The following is a 15,630-nucleotide window of genomic DNA, read 5'->3' as shown; positions in this document are numbered from 1 at the left end:
GTGAGACATGGAATCAAAGGAGATCGTTTCAGAGCTTTAAGGTTTAATGACTGCCCTCATGGATTTCAGACTTGCATGGAGCCTGTGGCCCCTTTGTTTTGGCCCATTTCTCCAATTTAGAATGGGTGTATTTACCCAATGTCTGTATCCCTATTGTATCTAGGAAGTAACTAACTTGTTTTTGATTTTAGAGACTCACAGGCAGAAGAAACTTGCCTTGTCTCAGATTGAACTGTGGACTTTAGGGTTAATGCTGAAATGAGTTAAGACTTTGGGGGACTGTTGGGAAGGCATGAATGGTTTTGAAATGTGAGGGCATGAAATTTGGGAGTGGCCAGGGACAGAATGATATGGTTTGGCTGTGTCCCCATACAAATCTCATCTTGAATTGTAGTTCTCATAATCCCCACAGGTTGTGGGAGGAACCCATTGGGAGGTAATTGAATCACGGGGGCAGGTTTTTCCTGTGTTGTGCTCGTGATAGTGAATAAGTCTTGCGAGATCTGATGGTTTTATTAAAAAGGGAAGTTCCCCTGCTCTTGTCTGCCGCCATGTAAGATGTGACTTTGTTCCTTCTTCACCTTCCACCATGATGTGAGGCCTCCCCAGCCATATGGAAGTTTAAGTCCCTTAAACCTCCTTTTCTTTATAAATTACCCAGTCTCCAGTATTTCTTAATAGCAGTAGGAAAATGGACTAATACATCTATGCATCTAATTTCTTCTTCTTATCTAACTGTATTGGCTGGCACTTACGGTATTGGTTACAGTTTAACCTTCTCCTTGATTTTAATGGGAATTGCCTCTAGTGTCCTCCACTAAACATGATGCTGGCTCACATGCTACAGAGATTTATTTTGTAATATTATTGAGATACCCAACTATTCCTACTATGTCTATATTTTTAAAATCAAGAATTATGTGTTGAATCCACAAAGTCAAAAGATGGTACTTTAAAAGATGGCTAGGTATGACGGCTCATGCCTGTAATCCCCACATTTTGGGAGGTGAAAGTGGGAGAAATCACCTGAGGCCAGGAGTTCAACACCAGCCTGGTCAACATAGTAAGATCCCTGTCTCAAAAAAAAGAAAAAAAAAAAAAAAGAAAGAAAAAGGAAAAAAGAGAACTCAAATTATGAAGGAATTAAAAATAATACACAAATATGAAAAAGACAAGAAGATATTATAAAGAAGTTGTATGCCAATAAATTTAATAATTATGACAAAATGGGCAATGTCCTTGGAAAACACAACAAAACAGATACCAGAACAAATATAAAATCAAAATGTCATTTATTTTAGAAAATATTTTCCTTCCCACAAAGAAACCTCCTGGCTCAGCTACCTTTAATTTTTAATTTTTGTAGACATATAAGAAAAATCTAGCATCAATATTACACAAACTCTCTCAGAGAATAGAAAACAATGAAACGACTTTCCAAACAGTGTTCTGAGAGCAGCAAAACTCTGACAAAAAGAATGACATTATCTACTTCTCTGATTAATATAAATGCAGAAATCTTAAACGTCAGCAAATTTAGATGTTTGAGATTACTGACTCTTTAACATTTCTTATTTTATAGCAAAATATCTGATCACAACATTCATCTGCTCTATGATTATTACTCATCTACTGATGTTTTGCTGTTCTTTTCTACCTTTTTTCTCATAGTATCTTTTATCAATGCTGAGCTAATATATTTTCTATTATTCATCGCTTCTATTATTCATTTCTACTATTCAGCATAGATTTCCTGGTACAGCTATTTGCAAGAAGTTTTAGGGAGGAGAGGCCCAGGGTAGCTATACAAACCAGCAGCTCTCCTCTCTGTTGCAACAGATTCAGACTAGTTCCTGCAAATAAGGCGTCTCTGTGTAATTACACCCTGCTTCCCTCAGATCCTATGAGAACCACTTCAAAAAAAAAAAGTTCACAGCCTTTTATGTTAGGCCCCTCATCTTCAGGAAAGGCATTTTCACTAATGTTTTCTAAGGGCCTCTACCACTAGGCCTCCTCAACTCTCTGTTCCTACTCCCACCATTCTCTCCCTCCTGACTTTTATACAATTTCAGCCCTGCTCATTCCAGCTGGTAGCTATCCAAATTCCTACAGCTCCTCCCAGTTTCTGTCTTGGCTATACTAAACAAGAGATAAAGATACTATCTGATAAGATCTCTCACCTTTAAGGAATCACTTTTAAGATGAGGAAACCCCTCAACTTTAAGGTAGCAGATTTCCAGAATCCAGCCACAGGCCCCCAAGCAATTTCCTATACCTCCTCTTACGGGTAATTTCTCCTGGATTTCAACTGCTTTGGGGCAATCCTTACATATATTTGATAATCTATGAATTATGCCTACCTTTTGTTTTTCCAAAAATGAAGTTTGTAGTTGCTTTGCCCCACTCTGCTTATGATTTTGTAGGATTTTCTTGATACAGGTAAATATATTAAGAACTACACTTACAACATTCAAATCTTCTAAGACACTGCTTCTCAAACTTTAATGTGCATATGACTCACCCAAGGATGTTCTTAAAATGATTCTAATTCAGTATGTTTGGGAGGAGGCTGAGATTCTGTATGTCTAACAAGTTTCCAAATACTGCCACTATTACTGCTCTGTGGGCCACAGTTTTAGGTAACAAGGCAATAAACCACTTAATACAAAGCAATGGTTTTTACTTTGCTTTTTTCTAGAATTCAGTTTTTAAGTTTACAACCCCAATTCCTTATAAAAGAAACAGGATGACTAATATTCATTGAAATCACCATGGATAATCTTATGTAATCCCTACAATAACCACACAAGATAAATACTACTACTATCACCATTTTACAGTGAACAGAAGCATAATTACATTAAATAACTTGCCCAGAATAATACGGTATGTAGCAAAGTGAAAGTTAAATTCAGACAGTCTGACTCTTGAGCCAATTTTAACACCCACTATATTACACTGCTTCCAAAGATTTGGCAATTTTATCTACCAAAGCAAATTAAAGCTAATATAGGCAGCAGGTAACTAAGAAAAACGTCATATATTGATTTATATAGCTTATTCAAACCCCACCATCCTTACTTTAAATGTTCACAGTAAAAAACAAAAATGAACATCTAATTTTTCTATCATCAAATGATTTTTTATTAGTAAGATTAATTTCCCCCTAGAAAAATGTTCTTATACCACTGGAAGAAGTTATTACCATTAACAGTAGGATTCTGTTTAAAAAACCTATTCAATCAGGTACTTAGCTTAAATCACTTCACTGAAATGATGCTTTTCAACTATGCTGAATAAGTTCTTAAGTAATTTATTCTTAGCAATACACAGTTGGCCCTTACTACCCATGGGTTCCATATTCGTGGCTTGTGCATCCATGGATTCAATCAACCATGAATCAGAAACTTTCAGGAAAAAAATAAATAACCATATAACAATAAAAAGTAACATAAATTAAAGACACAATTCAACAACTATTTACATAGCATTAAATTATAAGTAATCTAGACATAAAGTACATGGGAGGATGTGCATAAGTTATATGCAAATACTATGCCATAAGGAGTTTGAGTATCCACAGATACTGATATCAGAGGCGAGTCCCTGGAACCAATCTCCCACAGATACCAAGGGATTACTATAATATATAACAGATATTAAGGAGAGATTATCACAATAGATTCATTGCTTTGGTTTCAAGAAAGAAAATAAGCTGACAATAACTATATCTGGACACTGAACAACTGATAAAACTTTTCCTTAGAAACATAATATAGATTACAAATCCTGGCAGTCAATATGTCAAAATAAGCAGTATCTATTATGCTAAAATGTCTGTAAATAATGGCTTAACTTTTTGGATGTAGAGATTATCATAATGGTAGAAGATGAAATAAATCAAAACAAGTTATATCAAAAGTTTTTAATAATGACTTGAAAAGAATGTGGGACAGCAATTGGCTCTCCAATGCTATAAAAATCTCACTGTAATTGATGGAGTTTGAAACAGCACCTTGGTCTCTTCTTTGAAGTTTAAAAGCATATTTTTTAAAATAAAATTTGTTTTATAAGCTTCAGATAATTTCTAAACTGAACATATAACACAGAATTGTATTTATTCTTTAATCTTAATGTAGCAGATAATTGTGTTTATTCTTAACCTTACTGTAACAGATAATATAATATTTTTCAACATTCATAACACCAAAGTTCATACTGTTCAAAAGGTTATATAGTTACCCTCGGTTTGAGAGGTTTTACTGTTGGAATATCAGTTCCTTCAGCTCTCTGTCTGCTTGAATCAAAAGTCTTCCGTTTTTTAGTTGCAGTCTTCTGGCAAATGGGTCCATGTTTTTTCTGTTAAGATAAAGAAATGCAGCCTATCATTTTCTTTTCTACAGAAGGTAAGACTACAGAACTTTATTTACATTGAGACCAGTTTAAAAATCTGAGACCAAATGAAAAACCTGAATACAAAATAATAAATAAATAAGATACACCTTGCCTTAACCAAATGTTAAGTTGTAAAACGTATATATAATGCACGCTCTAAGTTATCTTTCTCACTAAAAAAATTATAAACATTCTTCTAACATGTCATTAAGTTATTTAATACTCTTCTCCTAGTTTGTACATTACTAATGTCAGAAGTGTGTGAACCAGAACAACTCCATCTTAAACAGGAGCTGAGTAAAATGAGGCTGAAGCCTACTGGACTGCATTCCCAGATAGTTAAGGCATTCTAAGTCACAGAATAAGATAGGAGATCAGCACAAAATACAGATCATAAAGACCTTTCTAATAAAAACAGGTTGCACTAGAGAAGCCAGGCAAAACCCACCAAAACAAAAATGGTGATGAGAGTGACCTCTGGTCATTCTCACTGCTACACTCCCACCAGCGCCATGACAGTTTGCAAATGCCATGGCAACATCAGGAAGTTACCCTATATGGTTTAAAAAGAGGAAGCATGAATAATCCACCCCTTGTTTAGCATATCATCAAGAAATAACCATAAAAGTGGGCAACCAGCAGCCTTCAGGGCTGCTCTGTCTATGGAGTACCCGTTCTTTCATTCCTTTACTTTCTTAATCAACTTGCTTTTACTTTGCACTGCGAACTCGCCCTAAATTGTTTCCTGTGCAAAATCCAAAAACTCTCTCTTAGTGTCTGGATTGGGACCCTTTTTCTGTAAAATATTTATCTGCCCTGTAACACTAAGAATAAGAAAAAGTAACAAAGTCAAAGTTACTACACTGCAAAAAAAAAAAAGTCTCCACTAAATGCCTGAACATAGATACTAGAAAAAGAAAATACAAAGAATACATTAGTTTTAGGATTACAAAAGTTAATGTAAGAGTAGTAGTTTGGATTACTAAAGTTAACATAATAGTAGTATGCTAATATAAAGTTAACACAAAATAATAGGACAGGTGGTCTGATTTGTGTCCTTCTCCCATACTAATTCTTTTCCTCCCTTCTGGAACTCAAACTTTGCAGTTTTCTTCACCTAAGATTTTTCTTGAGCTTATCTAGTGTTCTACTACTGCTCAGATTTTTTTTTTTAAAGAGTTGTCCATTCATTCATTTATTCAGTTATTCAGTTTAGGGACATTAGAATGGAAGCTGTCTTAAATGACCTCCAATAAGCCAACTGGATAAACATTCTCCCTCCACTATATTAAGCATGATGATTGATGACATCGGTACACTAAATACTCTTTTTTCTTTTGTATTTTGACAAACACTAAAGAAGGTAGAACTGTCAAACTTTGGGAAAAAATAAAACCTCAAAACTGGATTATTTCGTGTCTTGCAGCCTCTTAGGCTTTCAGTACACAATTAGCAATCAAGTGTTTTACATACTTATTTTCAGTTTTCATTTCAACAAACAAGCACTGTAATTACAGCTCTTAAGTATTTTTAAAAAATGAGGATAGCAGATGACTATCTAGTGGACCCATGTACATATGTTCCTTATTAAGTTATATATGTCAAGTGTATGTGGTGCTTGTTTCCCAACATAACTCAAGTTTCAGGTGTTATAATAACATCATTAAGTTAAATACCACATAAATGAGAGCCAAAAAAGGCACTTTTTTTTTGCTGTGAAATTCAGCTGAACACTCTGAAAAATAATAAATTGATAAGAAAAAAATCATTGAATGTGTGGGCAAGATGTTTTTAAAAGATTACAAAAAAGCCATCATTATTTAAAAGGTGCCTACAGTCAGAAGGACACTTTGGATCATTAATTCCTCACTTTGCTTTAAAGAAACAAACTAGAAATAGTAAGAGGATGCACAGTGGATCGTGGCAGAACTTTAATCAGCAGATATACATTCACAGAAAAATTCTGTCTTACATTAAAGTATTAATAAATGTGTATTTGTGTTTGAAGTTAAAATACGTAAGGTACACAGGCATAATTTTTATTATTCCCTATTTAGCTAACTTTATTAAGATTAGTTAAAAGCGTTTTTATTTGTACTTACTAAGTAGCTAACATATCTTAAGAATGCATAATAAATTTTAGGTGTACTTTTACATTGAAAAAGTCTTTTTCTTTGAAACATCTCAAACATAAATAAGAGCTGACAGAAAAGGATAATTAACTACCATTTACTACTCATCATCCAGCTTCAACAACTCCCAACATTTTAGCTATTTTGTTTCATCCATCCCTGATTTTTTCCTGAAGTACTATAAAGCAAATTACAGACATTATATTATTTTGTATCTGTAAATAATTACTTATTTCTAAGGTATCTGATTTTGTTTTTTTTTTTAATTTTGTTTGTTTTTGGTAAGAGTCTCATAAAACGAGGAATACCTTTAAACTTTAACAGAAGAGTTCTGAAGACCAAACTCTGAAGGAAAGAAAGCATTCTGGAAGAATGGCATAGCTGAAATCGAGACCCTTGAACAAAGAATAGTACCCATTAACTCTTCAAAAACTATTCCACGTAAGTTCTTCCCATGAGAATTGACCAGAATTATTGAACAATTACAGATCTGTAAAACCATAAAGGTACAAAATCAGTCTACTCACTAATGCTACTGGAAAGAATGTTCTTCCACAAATCTTGCAAGGTAACAATTCTCCAACTTGGACAACACCTCCATTCTCTAAAACAGGAAGGAATTTAATAAATAATTTATATAACTTGAAATTGTGAAACTTCACATTTTAATGTTTTCTCTTAGTTTTATAGGTAAATTATCAGTTTTTGTGAAAAATGTTTTACCGCATTTTGAAATAAGCAAAATTATCTATGAAAAGGAGCATAATGCTTAGTTATCAGTGGTGAAAAAGGTCAGGATAAATACGGAAGAGTCATGATTTAAAGATATCCAAACTGATACTGCTGGAAATATCTAGTTTTCTTGTAATTATCTTAAGCAAATCAATTTGTCATATTCTCTTAACTTATAGGCTATCTCTATGGTAAATTACTACATTTTAAGAACAAAATTTATCTTATTAATTTCCAAGGCATGAAGAAATACCATTAGTGATGAGTTCAGTGACTTCCTGAGATGATTTGAAGAATCTAGAATAAAACGAATCTTACTCTGTTTACCACCAAACAATAGAAAGTACAATGCTATAAGATTAAGATCACCTAGTTATGCAAATTACATGTATTATGTGAATTATTATTTTATACATATAATACTTATATTAAGAGTCAGTGGACTAGTAAATGGAGATATTCTGACCTTACAAACAAAATTAAATAAAGAGGTAGCTACAACTTTCACTCAATTATTAATAAAATTAATATAACTATCATGTAACTGAATACAACAAATGTTATTACTAAAAAGAAAAAAAAAGAAACTACAAAAAAAGAAACTGCATTCTTTGTGATTCTGCATAATTCATTTTGTCATTTTATTTTATTTCCAAATATCAAACATAAACTTGTTTTCATACCTATAATTTCCTAAAAATGATACTTAAACATGTAACATGTTCCCCATAGTTTCTGCTGAATATTTTAGAGATGCTAAAATTCTTTTATCATATTAAAGACAAATAGAAAAACATTTTTCTTTAGAAGTAACAAACTAATTTTAAAAAGTACAATTATATAACTCCATATAACCTGATCCAAGACATTTAGTGAGTTCACAGAGAACTAAACAGGCAAACCAAAATAGATATTGGTAAGAATGCATTCAAATACAGTAACAGAAGAACTGTTTTGTTTTTTCATTTCTTACTCCACTGCCCTACTTGACTGGTGGATAGTGATTACTTTTCATCTCAGATGGAGGCAATGTTGTGTAGTGGCAGTTAAGCAGTCAACACTACAAAAGCAAAGCTAAGATTTGCCTGACTTGTCCTTCTCCAACACCAGGAGCTAAGTTATTTAGGGAGGGCAATCTCATTTATCTGGATCACTTAAGTCCACTAACAATCCAGAGTTACTAAATGGAAACCATTAGGTTCATTTAGATAAGACAGTCTTCAAAATGATGGTCTCAGTAACATCACATGCTAACTAATCTATTAAGCTTGCTTATAGTTTTAACGTATTCCTTTAAATACTAAGCAATGATTTTAAAATTCATCAATACAAAATATTAAAAAGCACCACATATTATACTTGCTTAAAAGTGTATTTGCTTATCTACTTCTTAGATGACAAAGCAAAATCTTATAAAAATTAACTATTGACAAAAATGAATTCAGCACATAGAAAAACCACGTACCAAGCATGTACTAAGTAATATTAACACAAGGACAGAATGACACAATTATTGCTCTCATAAAGCTAACATAATCTATATTATTTACTTATTAAATAGATCTAAGAACCAAATCAACTCCTATTTTTCATACAAAAAATTAAAACATAAAGCAACCAAATATTACCATATAATATCCAGTTCTTGACATTAATTTCCACAAGTTATCAAACATGTTTAAAATGTTTTTTTAAAAAACAAAAATTATTATCACTATAAGGCATAAACAGATACAATACCATTTTAAAATAATGCTATTTGGGGATAATTTAAAAGCAATTATCCCCCAAAGAAATATTGTTTAGAGAAGAATGTCATTACTTCACCCAAAATAAAGATATATATAAAACACATATATAAATTTATAATGTCCTCTAATATTAGCTGGTCATAGAGCATAGCACTATAATTGACAAAATATGGCATGTGCATGTGTATTGATGTCAAGACCTACGGAGGGAACTTCTACCCGGTAGCAAGGTAACAATTCTCCAATTTGGACAACGCTTTCATTCTCTAAAACAGAATACCACCTCACGCCAGTTAGAATGGCGATCATTAAAAAGTCAGGAAACAACAGATGTTGGAGAGGATGTGGAGAAATAGGAACACTTTTACACTGTTGGTAGGAGTGTAAATTAATTCAACCATTGTGGAAGTCAGTGTGGTGATTCTTCAAGGATCTAGAACCAGAAATACCATTTGACCCAGCAATCCCATTACCGGGTATGTACCCAAAGTATTATAAATCATTCTACTATAAAGACACATGCACACGTATGCTTACTGCAGCACTATTTACAATAGCAAAGACTTAGAACCAACCCAAATGCCCATCAATGATAGACTGGATAAACAAAATGTGGCACATGTCTACCATGGAATACTATGCAGCCATAAAAAAGAATGAGTTCATGTCCTTTGCAGGGACATGGATGAAGCTGGAAACCATCTTTCTCAGCAAACTAACACAGGAACAGAAAATCAAACACCGCATGTTCTTATTCATAAGTGGGAGCTGAACAATGAGAACACATGGACACAGGGAGGGGAACATCACACTCCAGGGCCTGTCAGGGGGTGGGAGGCAAAAGGAGGGAGAGCATTAAGACAAATACCTAATGCATGCGGGGCTTAAAACCTAGATGACAGGTTGATGGGTGCAGCAAACCACCATGGCACATGTATACCTGTATAACAAACCTGCACGTTCTGCACATGTATCCCAGAACTTAAAGTAAAATTTTAAAAAAAATGAAAAATAATTTATGTAGTTTAAATTGTGAAACTTCACATTATAATGTTTTCTTTAGTTTCACTGGTAAGTTGTCAGTTGCTGTAAAACAAATTTCTTACTGTAATTTGAAGTAAGAAAAATTATCAATTAAAATGGGCTTAAGAGTTACCAGTGGGCAAAAAGACCAGAATAAACACAGAAAAGTCATAATTTAAGGATAACCAAGCTGATTAGTTGGAAATATGTAGTTTTCTTGTAATTATTTTAACCAAATCAATTTGTCATGTTCTTTTATCTTAAAGGTTATCTCTACGGTAAATTACTAAACCTTAAAAACAAAATTTATCTTATTAATCTCCAAGGCATGAAGAAATACTGCTGGTGATCAGTTAAGTGACATACTGAGTTGATCTGCAGAGTCTAGGGTAAAAAAAATCATTTTCTCTTTATCACCAGATAATAGAAAGCATACTGCTATAAGGTTAAGATCACCTAGTTATGCAAACCGCATGTATTATTTGAATTGTTATTTTATACATATGATACTTATATTAAGATTAATTGGACCAAGGGGTTAAAATATTCTGACCTCACACACACAACTAATTAAATAATAAAGTGGCTGTACCTTTCTCTCAATTAAAATAATCATCATGTGCCTGGATATAAACTTTATTACTAAAATAATTTTTAAAAAAATATTAATAGAATCTTCTACCCAGATCATGATAAATACCTTAGGCCTCAGAGTCAAAAGCCACATTTTGCTCTAATTAAATTCATTAAAAGACATGACAGTATAGTTGAAAAAGCACTGGAATTTGTCTTACATTATCTAACTTCAAGTCCCCAGCTCTGTCACTGAGAACTATGAGTCCTCAGGCAAGATACTTAAGCTCTCTAAGGTTTAGATTTCCTTACATAAAATAAGGAAGTTAAGTTAAATGACATATGGTCCCTTTTTATCTGTAATGTAGGGTAATTTAACAAAATCTACCTTAAGACCACATTAGCAAGAAAAGTACATGGAAGACATCTTTCTTACTGACTTTTTAAATAAAGTTTATATATAAGAATGATTAAACCAATTGCAGATGGTAGAACGAATGCTTCAGGTAGTGTACACCACATTAAGGAAATAACTTCCACTTATCTACACAGAGAACTGAGAACCTGACAGGACCTACAGCAAAGAACTCCTTGTTAGAGAAGCCTTTAAGACATGAATTAGAAAGAAATATATGACTAATCATATAGGCAGACTCAGTTTAACAACAGTTAAATGAGGCTAATATCTGCTCAATTTACTTTAAAATTTCAGAGGATCAATTATTACATATAAAAATGTTTCATAACCTACAGAAATAAAAAATATTACTTTCCAAGGCATGCAGGCAATCTCCACTAACCTTTCCTAAGGGGCAAAAACTAGAAAATTTTGCAGCTTATAAAAATACAAGAGAAAGATGATATTCAGAGGGGTGAATATTATATCAGAGAGCAAATACTGTTGAAATAAGCACTCAAGGTGATGGATACAACCAAGTCAATAAAGTACTTTAATATTCTAGAACTTTTAAGAAGCCAATCTCTCCTTACAAAATTTATCTGGCACACACTGTTGATTCTGTTATGAGTTGCTTATGTTTTGCAACTTCAAAACCTGCATGATGGTAAGACTTGAAATGGTATCTTTATCTAACACTATAAGTGATGAGAAATAATGATTTTATTTCAAATAGTTGTGACATTTTAAAATGCATACATTTAAGAACTATGAGAGAACATTTTCAAAGAAATCTTGGAAATTAGTAACAGTTCTGGCCTCCCTTGTGGCATGTCCATCTCCTCACTGCTGGTAAGTCTTATATTCTATCACCGTTCATTTGACCCCTTTAACACTCAACAAATCTTTCTTCTGAAGCACTAAATATGTTATATCACTTTCTTCCCAATATCCTTTCCAAAATCGAATTACTTTCAGATCAATATTATCCAGTGTCTCAGAAGATTTACCCTTTTCAGCTCATCCTAGAAGAGTTTTTGTCTTAACCTAGTCAATGCCTACCCGACTCAACACACAACCTTCATCCTTCACAGCATTTTAGTCACCTGCACTCTAGTTCAGCAAAACTACTGCCAAAACAACCAACTCTGGACTTTAAAACACTCAAGTTTCCTCTTTAACCATAGAATTCTACCTCCTACCTTTCTCTAAGTTACTATCTTGATCTCAGAGTGACTTGCATTTCTTAATAAGTTCATTCCTGGCTGCATGTCCTTTCCTACCCAGTCTGAATATGACCCATCATTTATACTAGGAATTATCCACGAATCCCTTGCTACATGGCCAAATGTTTGGAAAATGGTACATTAACCTAAGTTAAATGGGTTCTCTTAGAGCAGAACTCCCTTAGTCTTAAAAAAAGAAGCTCAGTATGTTGTTATTTGCCCAAATTTATTTTATCAGAAATCCTTTGTACTCCCAAGACCAATGTTCTCCACCAATGTCCTGATGAGCACATTTTTTGAAACACTAACTTACATTTTCTGCTTAGTCCTTCTCTGCCTCTCATTCACTCACTGTCTGAACTGCAGGGAGACATTATCAGGCCAAGCACTATATTGAAATACATCCATTCCGCCGGGTGCGTTGGCTCACACCTGTAATCCCAGCACTTTGGGACATCGAGGCAGGCAGACCACCTGAGGTCAGGAGTTCGAGATCAGCCTGACCAACATGCAGAAACCCCATCTCTACTAAAAATACAAAATTAACTGGGCGTGGTGGCACATGCCTGTAATCCCAGCTACTCCGGAGGCTGAGGGAGGAGAATCGCTTGAACCCAGAAGGCGGAGGTTGTGGTGAGCCCAGATCATGCCACTGCACTCCAGCCTGGGCAACAAAAGCGAAACTCCGTCTCAAAAAAAAAAAAAAAAAAAAAGAATGAAAGAAAGAAAGAAATACATCCATTCCTTGATTCAATAAGTATTTGTTGAGCACCTAGCATGAGGCAGAAACTGTTCTAGGAGGTAGGAGTATAAGGATGATAAAAAACAAATACTCTGATCTTATAGAGCTTTCACTGATCTAACAGGGAAAAAATGAATAAAAACTAATATATAAAATGTTACATGGTGATAACCACAATGAAGGTAGAACAAAGTAAGGGGAGAAGAGATGGTCATAATGCTGTCTTGGAGAAGTATGGATAATCAGGGAAAGTTTGTTTAATAAGGACACAATAACGACATTAAAAAGGAAGGTAACGGATTACTATTTACTAATTGTCAAATCTGAAGCCCTCTTTTGAATCCCCATCCTACTGGGCCTTTCTACAGTCTGAGCCACTGCTGACAAATTTCTTTCACCTTTAAAGTCCTTTCTCTCTTGGCTTCAATGTTTCCTTCTCTCCTCCCAAGCATGCTATGTTTTACCTATACTGGACCTGCTAACATGCTTTTTGTGATTTTCGCCATCTAACAAACACACACTGAGAGGGCCTCCTATGCACTAGGCACTTAGCTAAATGTTTTACATATATTACATTATTTAATACTTAATATAATTTAGGTAGTTACATATTTAATAGCTCCATTTTTTTCATAGCAGGGAAAATAAGGGTTCAGATTAAGTAAACTGCCCAAATCATAGAGCTAAAAAGAAACAAAGCAAGGATTCAAACACAGTCCTCTCCAATATACTGTCTATTAAAATATCTGGCATCCAACTCAGTACCAAAAAGCAATAAATGCTAGATAAATTAATAAAGATAAAGAATTATACAGTAAACTAGTATACATTTATACTACGAAAAAATAAAACAAAACAGAAATTTTGATGAGACACGACTATCTTTAAACCAAGGGCTACACTGAAGAGCAATCAGTCTTCTAATCAAGTTTTAGAGGGCAGTACTAAGATCTAATAATTTCAACAATCCACAAGAGGAACGGACAGTCTGATCTCTGCCACAATTTTTATAACCATTTATCAGGGATATGAAGGGAATGACAATACTGTATATAAGGATAAAATCTGCTTAGATTTTACCATCTCTCCATTTTACAAATAAAAAAAGCTTATAAGAGATTGGAACTCTCCCAAGTCTAGAACTACTTCTATTATCCTTAGATAGATTTTGTGGGGCACAAATTTTATTAGATGAAAAGGAATTAAAAGGTTTTGCTATAACTATCTACAGAATGTAGAAGTGCTCAGATATTGATTCTACAAAAACAGATAACTTATATTTCGTTTCAAAGTATAGTGTTTGAGCCTAAAACCTCATCTATTGACTACTGAAGAAGCATAAAGACCCTGAAGACCAAAAGTAAAACAAATGGTATATGATTACATGCAAATAACGTAAGTTATAAGAAAGAGTAAGATTATCTTTAATAGAAATTTTCAAGGGTCCATATATTTTCTTGTTTTATAGCCAAGATTAATGTCTGGTAACTGGTTTCAACTAGAAACATATGTCTAATGCCAGAGTACAATATTTACTCAATTACTCTGACACATTAAGCAAACTTTTGAATATTTCTTACTGGATACTGCAATATAATATTTATTAGACACCTTCAAAGTACTAGACTTTAACTTCCAATAGAGGTAAGAAACTACCTAATCTATCACTGTATCAATGTTTCTAGAATGAAAGAAGGGATGAATTAATGAACGGTAACCTTAAGACTCAGAGTTTGATATTTGCAAGGTGTGATCTCTTAGGGGAGGGAGAGGGGAGAAGGAGAAAGGAGAGAAAGGCACCATCCTAACTTCAACAGAAAATTCTCAAGAGCTTTTATTAGATTGAACTGCTTGAAATTACCAGAATTCAACTGTTTTGCCCTACATAATTTAGGGCAACTTCACATATTTCAACTCAGTTTATCACAATTAAACACATTATAGTTAATGATAGCATCTTATTTTGTAAAAAAAAAAAAATCTAAAAGTAAAGGGCAAGCACTATTAACATCATAAGCTGGACCCATAAAATATGCCTATAAATACAGAATCCTACCTTTGTCCACCTATGCAACTGAGTGTCATAATAGGTTTCCATTATATTTTAAAAACATTCGTAGTAAGGTTTCAATAGTAATATCTTAGCACTGTTAAAATGTAAGGTCCACTAAAATGTAGGTTCGATGAGAGTAAAGCTTTATCATTTTTATTCTTTGCTGCAACCTAGAACCTAAAAAGATGCCCATAATAGACATTTATTTAACAACAAATATTTATTGAGTACCTACTTTGTGTCAGACATTGTTTTAAGTGCCTAGGATACATAAGTGAAAAATCAGATGATGATCTTTGTCTTAATAACAAATGTTGAATAAAATAATAAAAATCTGCAAACTGTTCAAAACTTTATAGATAATATGTAATAAAACCTTATCATATTATATATGATAATCTCATGAGAATTCCATAACCCATGCTTTAATCCCACCAAGATACAAAAGTATCTTGAAAGTAAAATATACTGTACTATCATTACAATTCCTTATTTCATGGAAACTTGAATTATCTTCCAAAAACACATAAGCAAAAAACAAGACCTTCATTAGGCCATAGCATACTGCAGCTGTCCACAAACGGAAAATTATCAGAATCATTTATC

General features: G+C 33.4%; 1 protein-coding gene across 3 annotated transcripts in view; it reads right to left on the bottom strand.

Moving 5' to 3' along the window:
* The window catches only part of ZC2HC1A (zinc finger C2HC-type containing 1A), a 53,512-nt gene that overhangs the window by 36,668 nt on the left and 1,214 nt on the right, over window positions 1-15,630 (bottom strand). For all 3 annotated transcript variants that reach the window (XM_008956669.4, XM_003831286.4, XM_055116676.2), the window contains exons 2-3: window positions 7,055-7,131; window positions 4,243-4,359 (exon numbers count right to left, since the gene is read on the bottom strand). In XM_008956669.4, the coding sequence (XP_008954917.1) occupies window positions 4,243-4,359; window positions 7,055-7,131 (194 nt within the window). The remainder of the gene's footprint in view (window positions 1-4,242; window positions 4,360-7,054; window positions 7,132-15,630) is intronic.

This window comes from Pan paniscus, chromosome 7, assembly GCF_029289425.2.
Source record: "Pan paniscus chromosome 7, NHGRI_mPanPan1-v2.0_pri, whole genome shotgun sequence".
In the NCBI taxonomy this organism is placed as follows: Eukaryota; Metazoa; Chordata; class Mammalia; order Primates; family Hominidae; genus Pan; species Pan paniscus.
The sequence above is the reverse complement of the archived record's forward strand: the minus strand, read 5'-3'. Positions and strand labels throughout refer to the sequence as shown.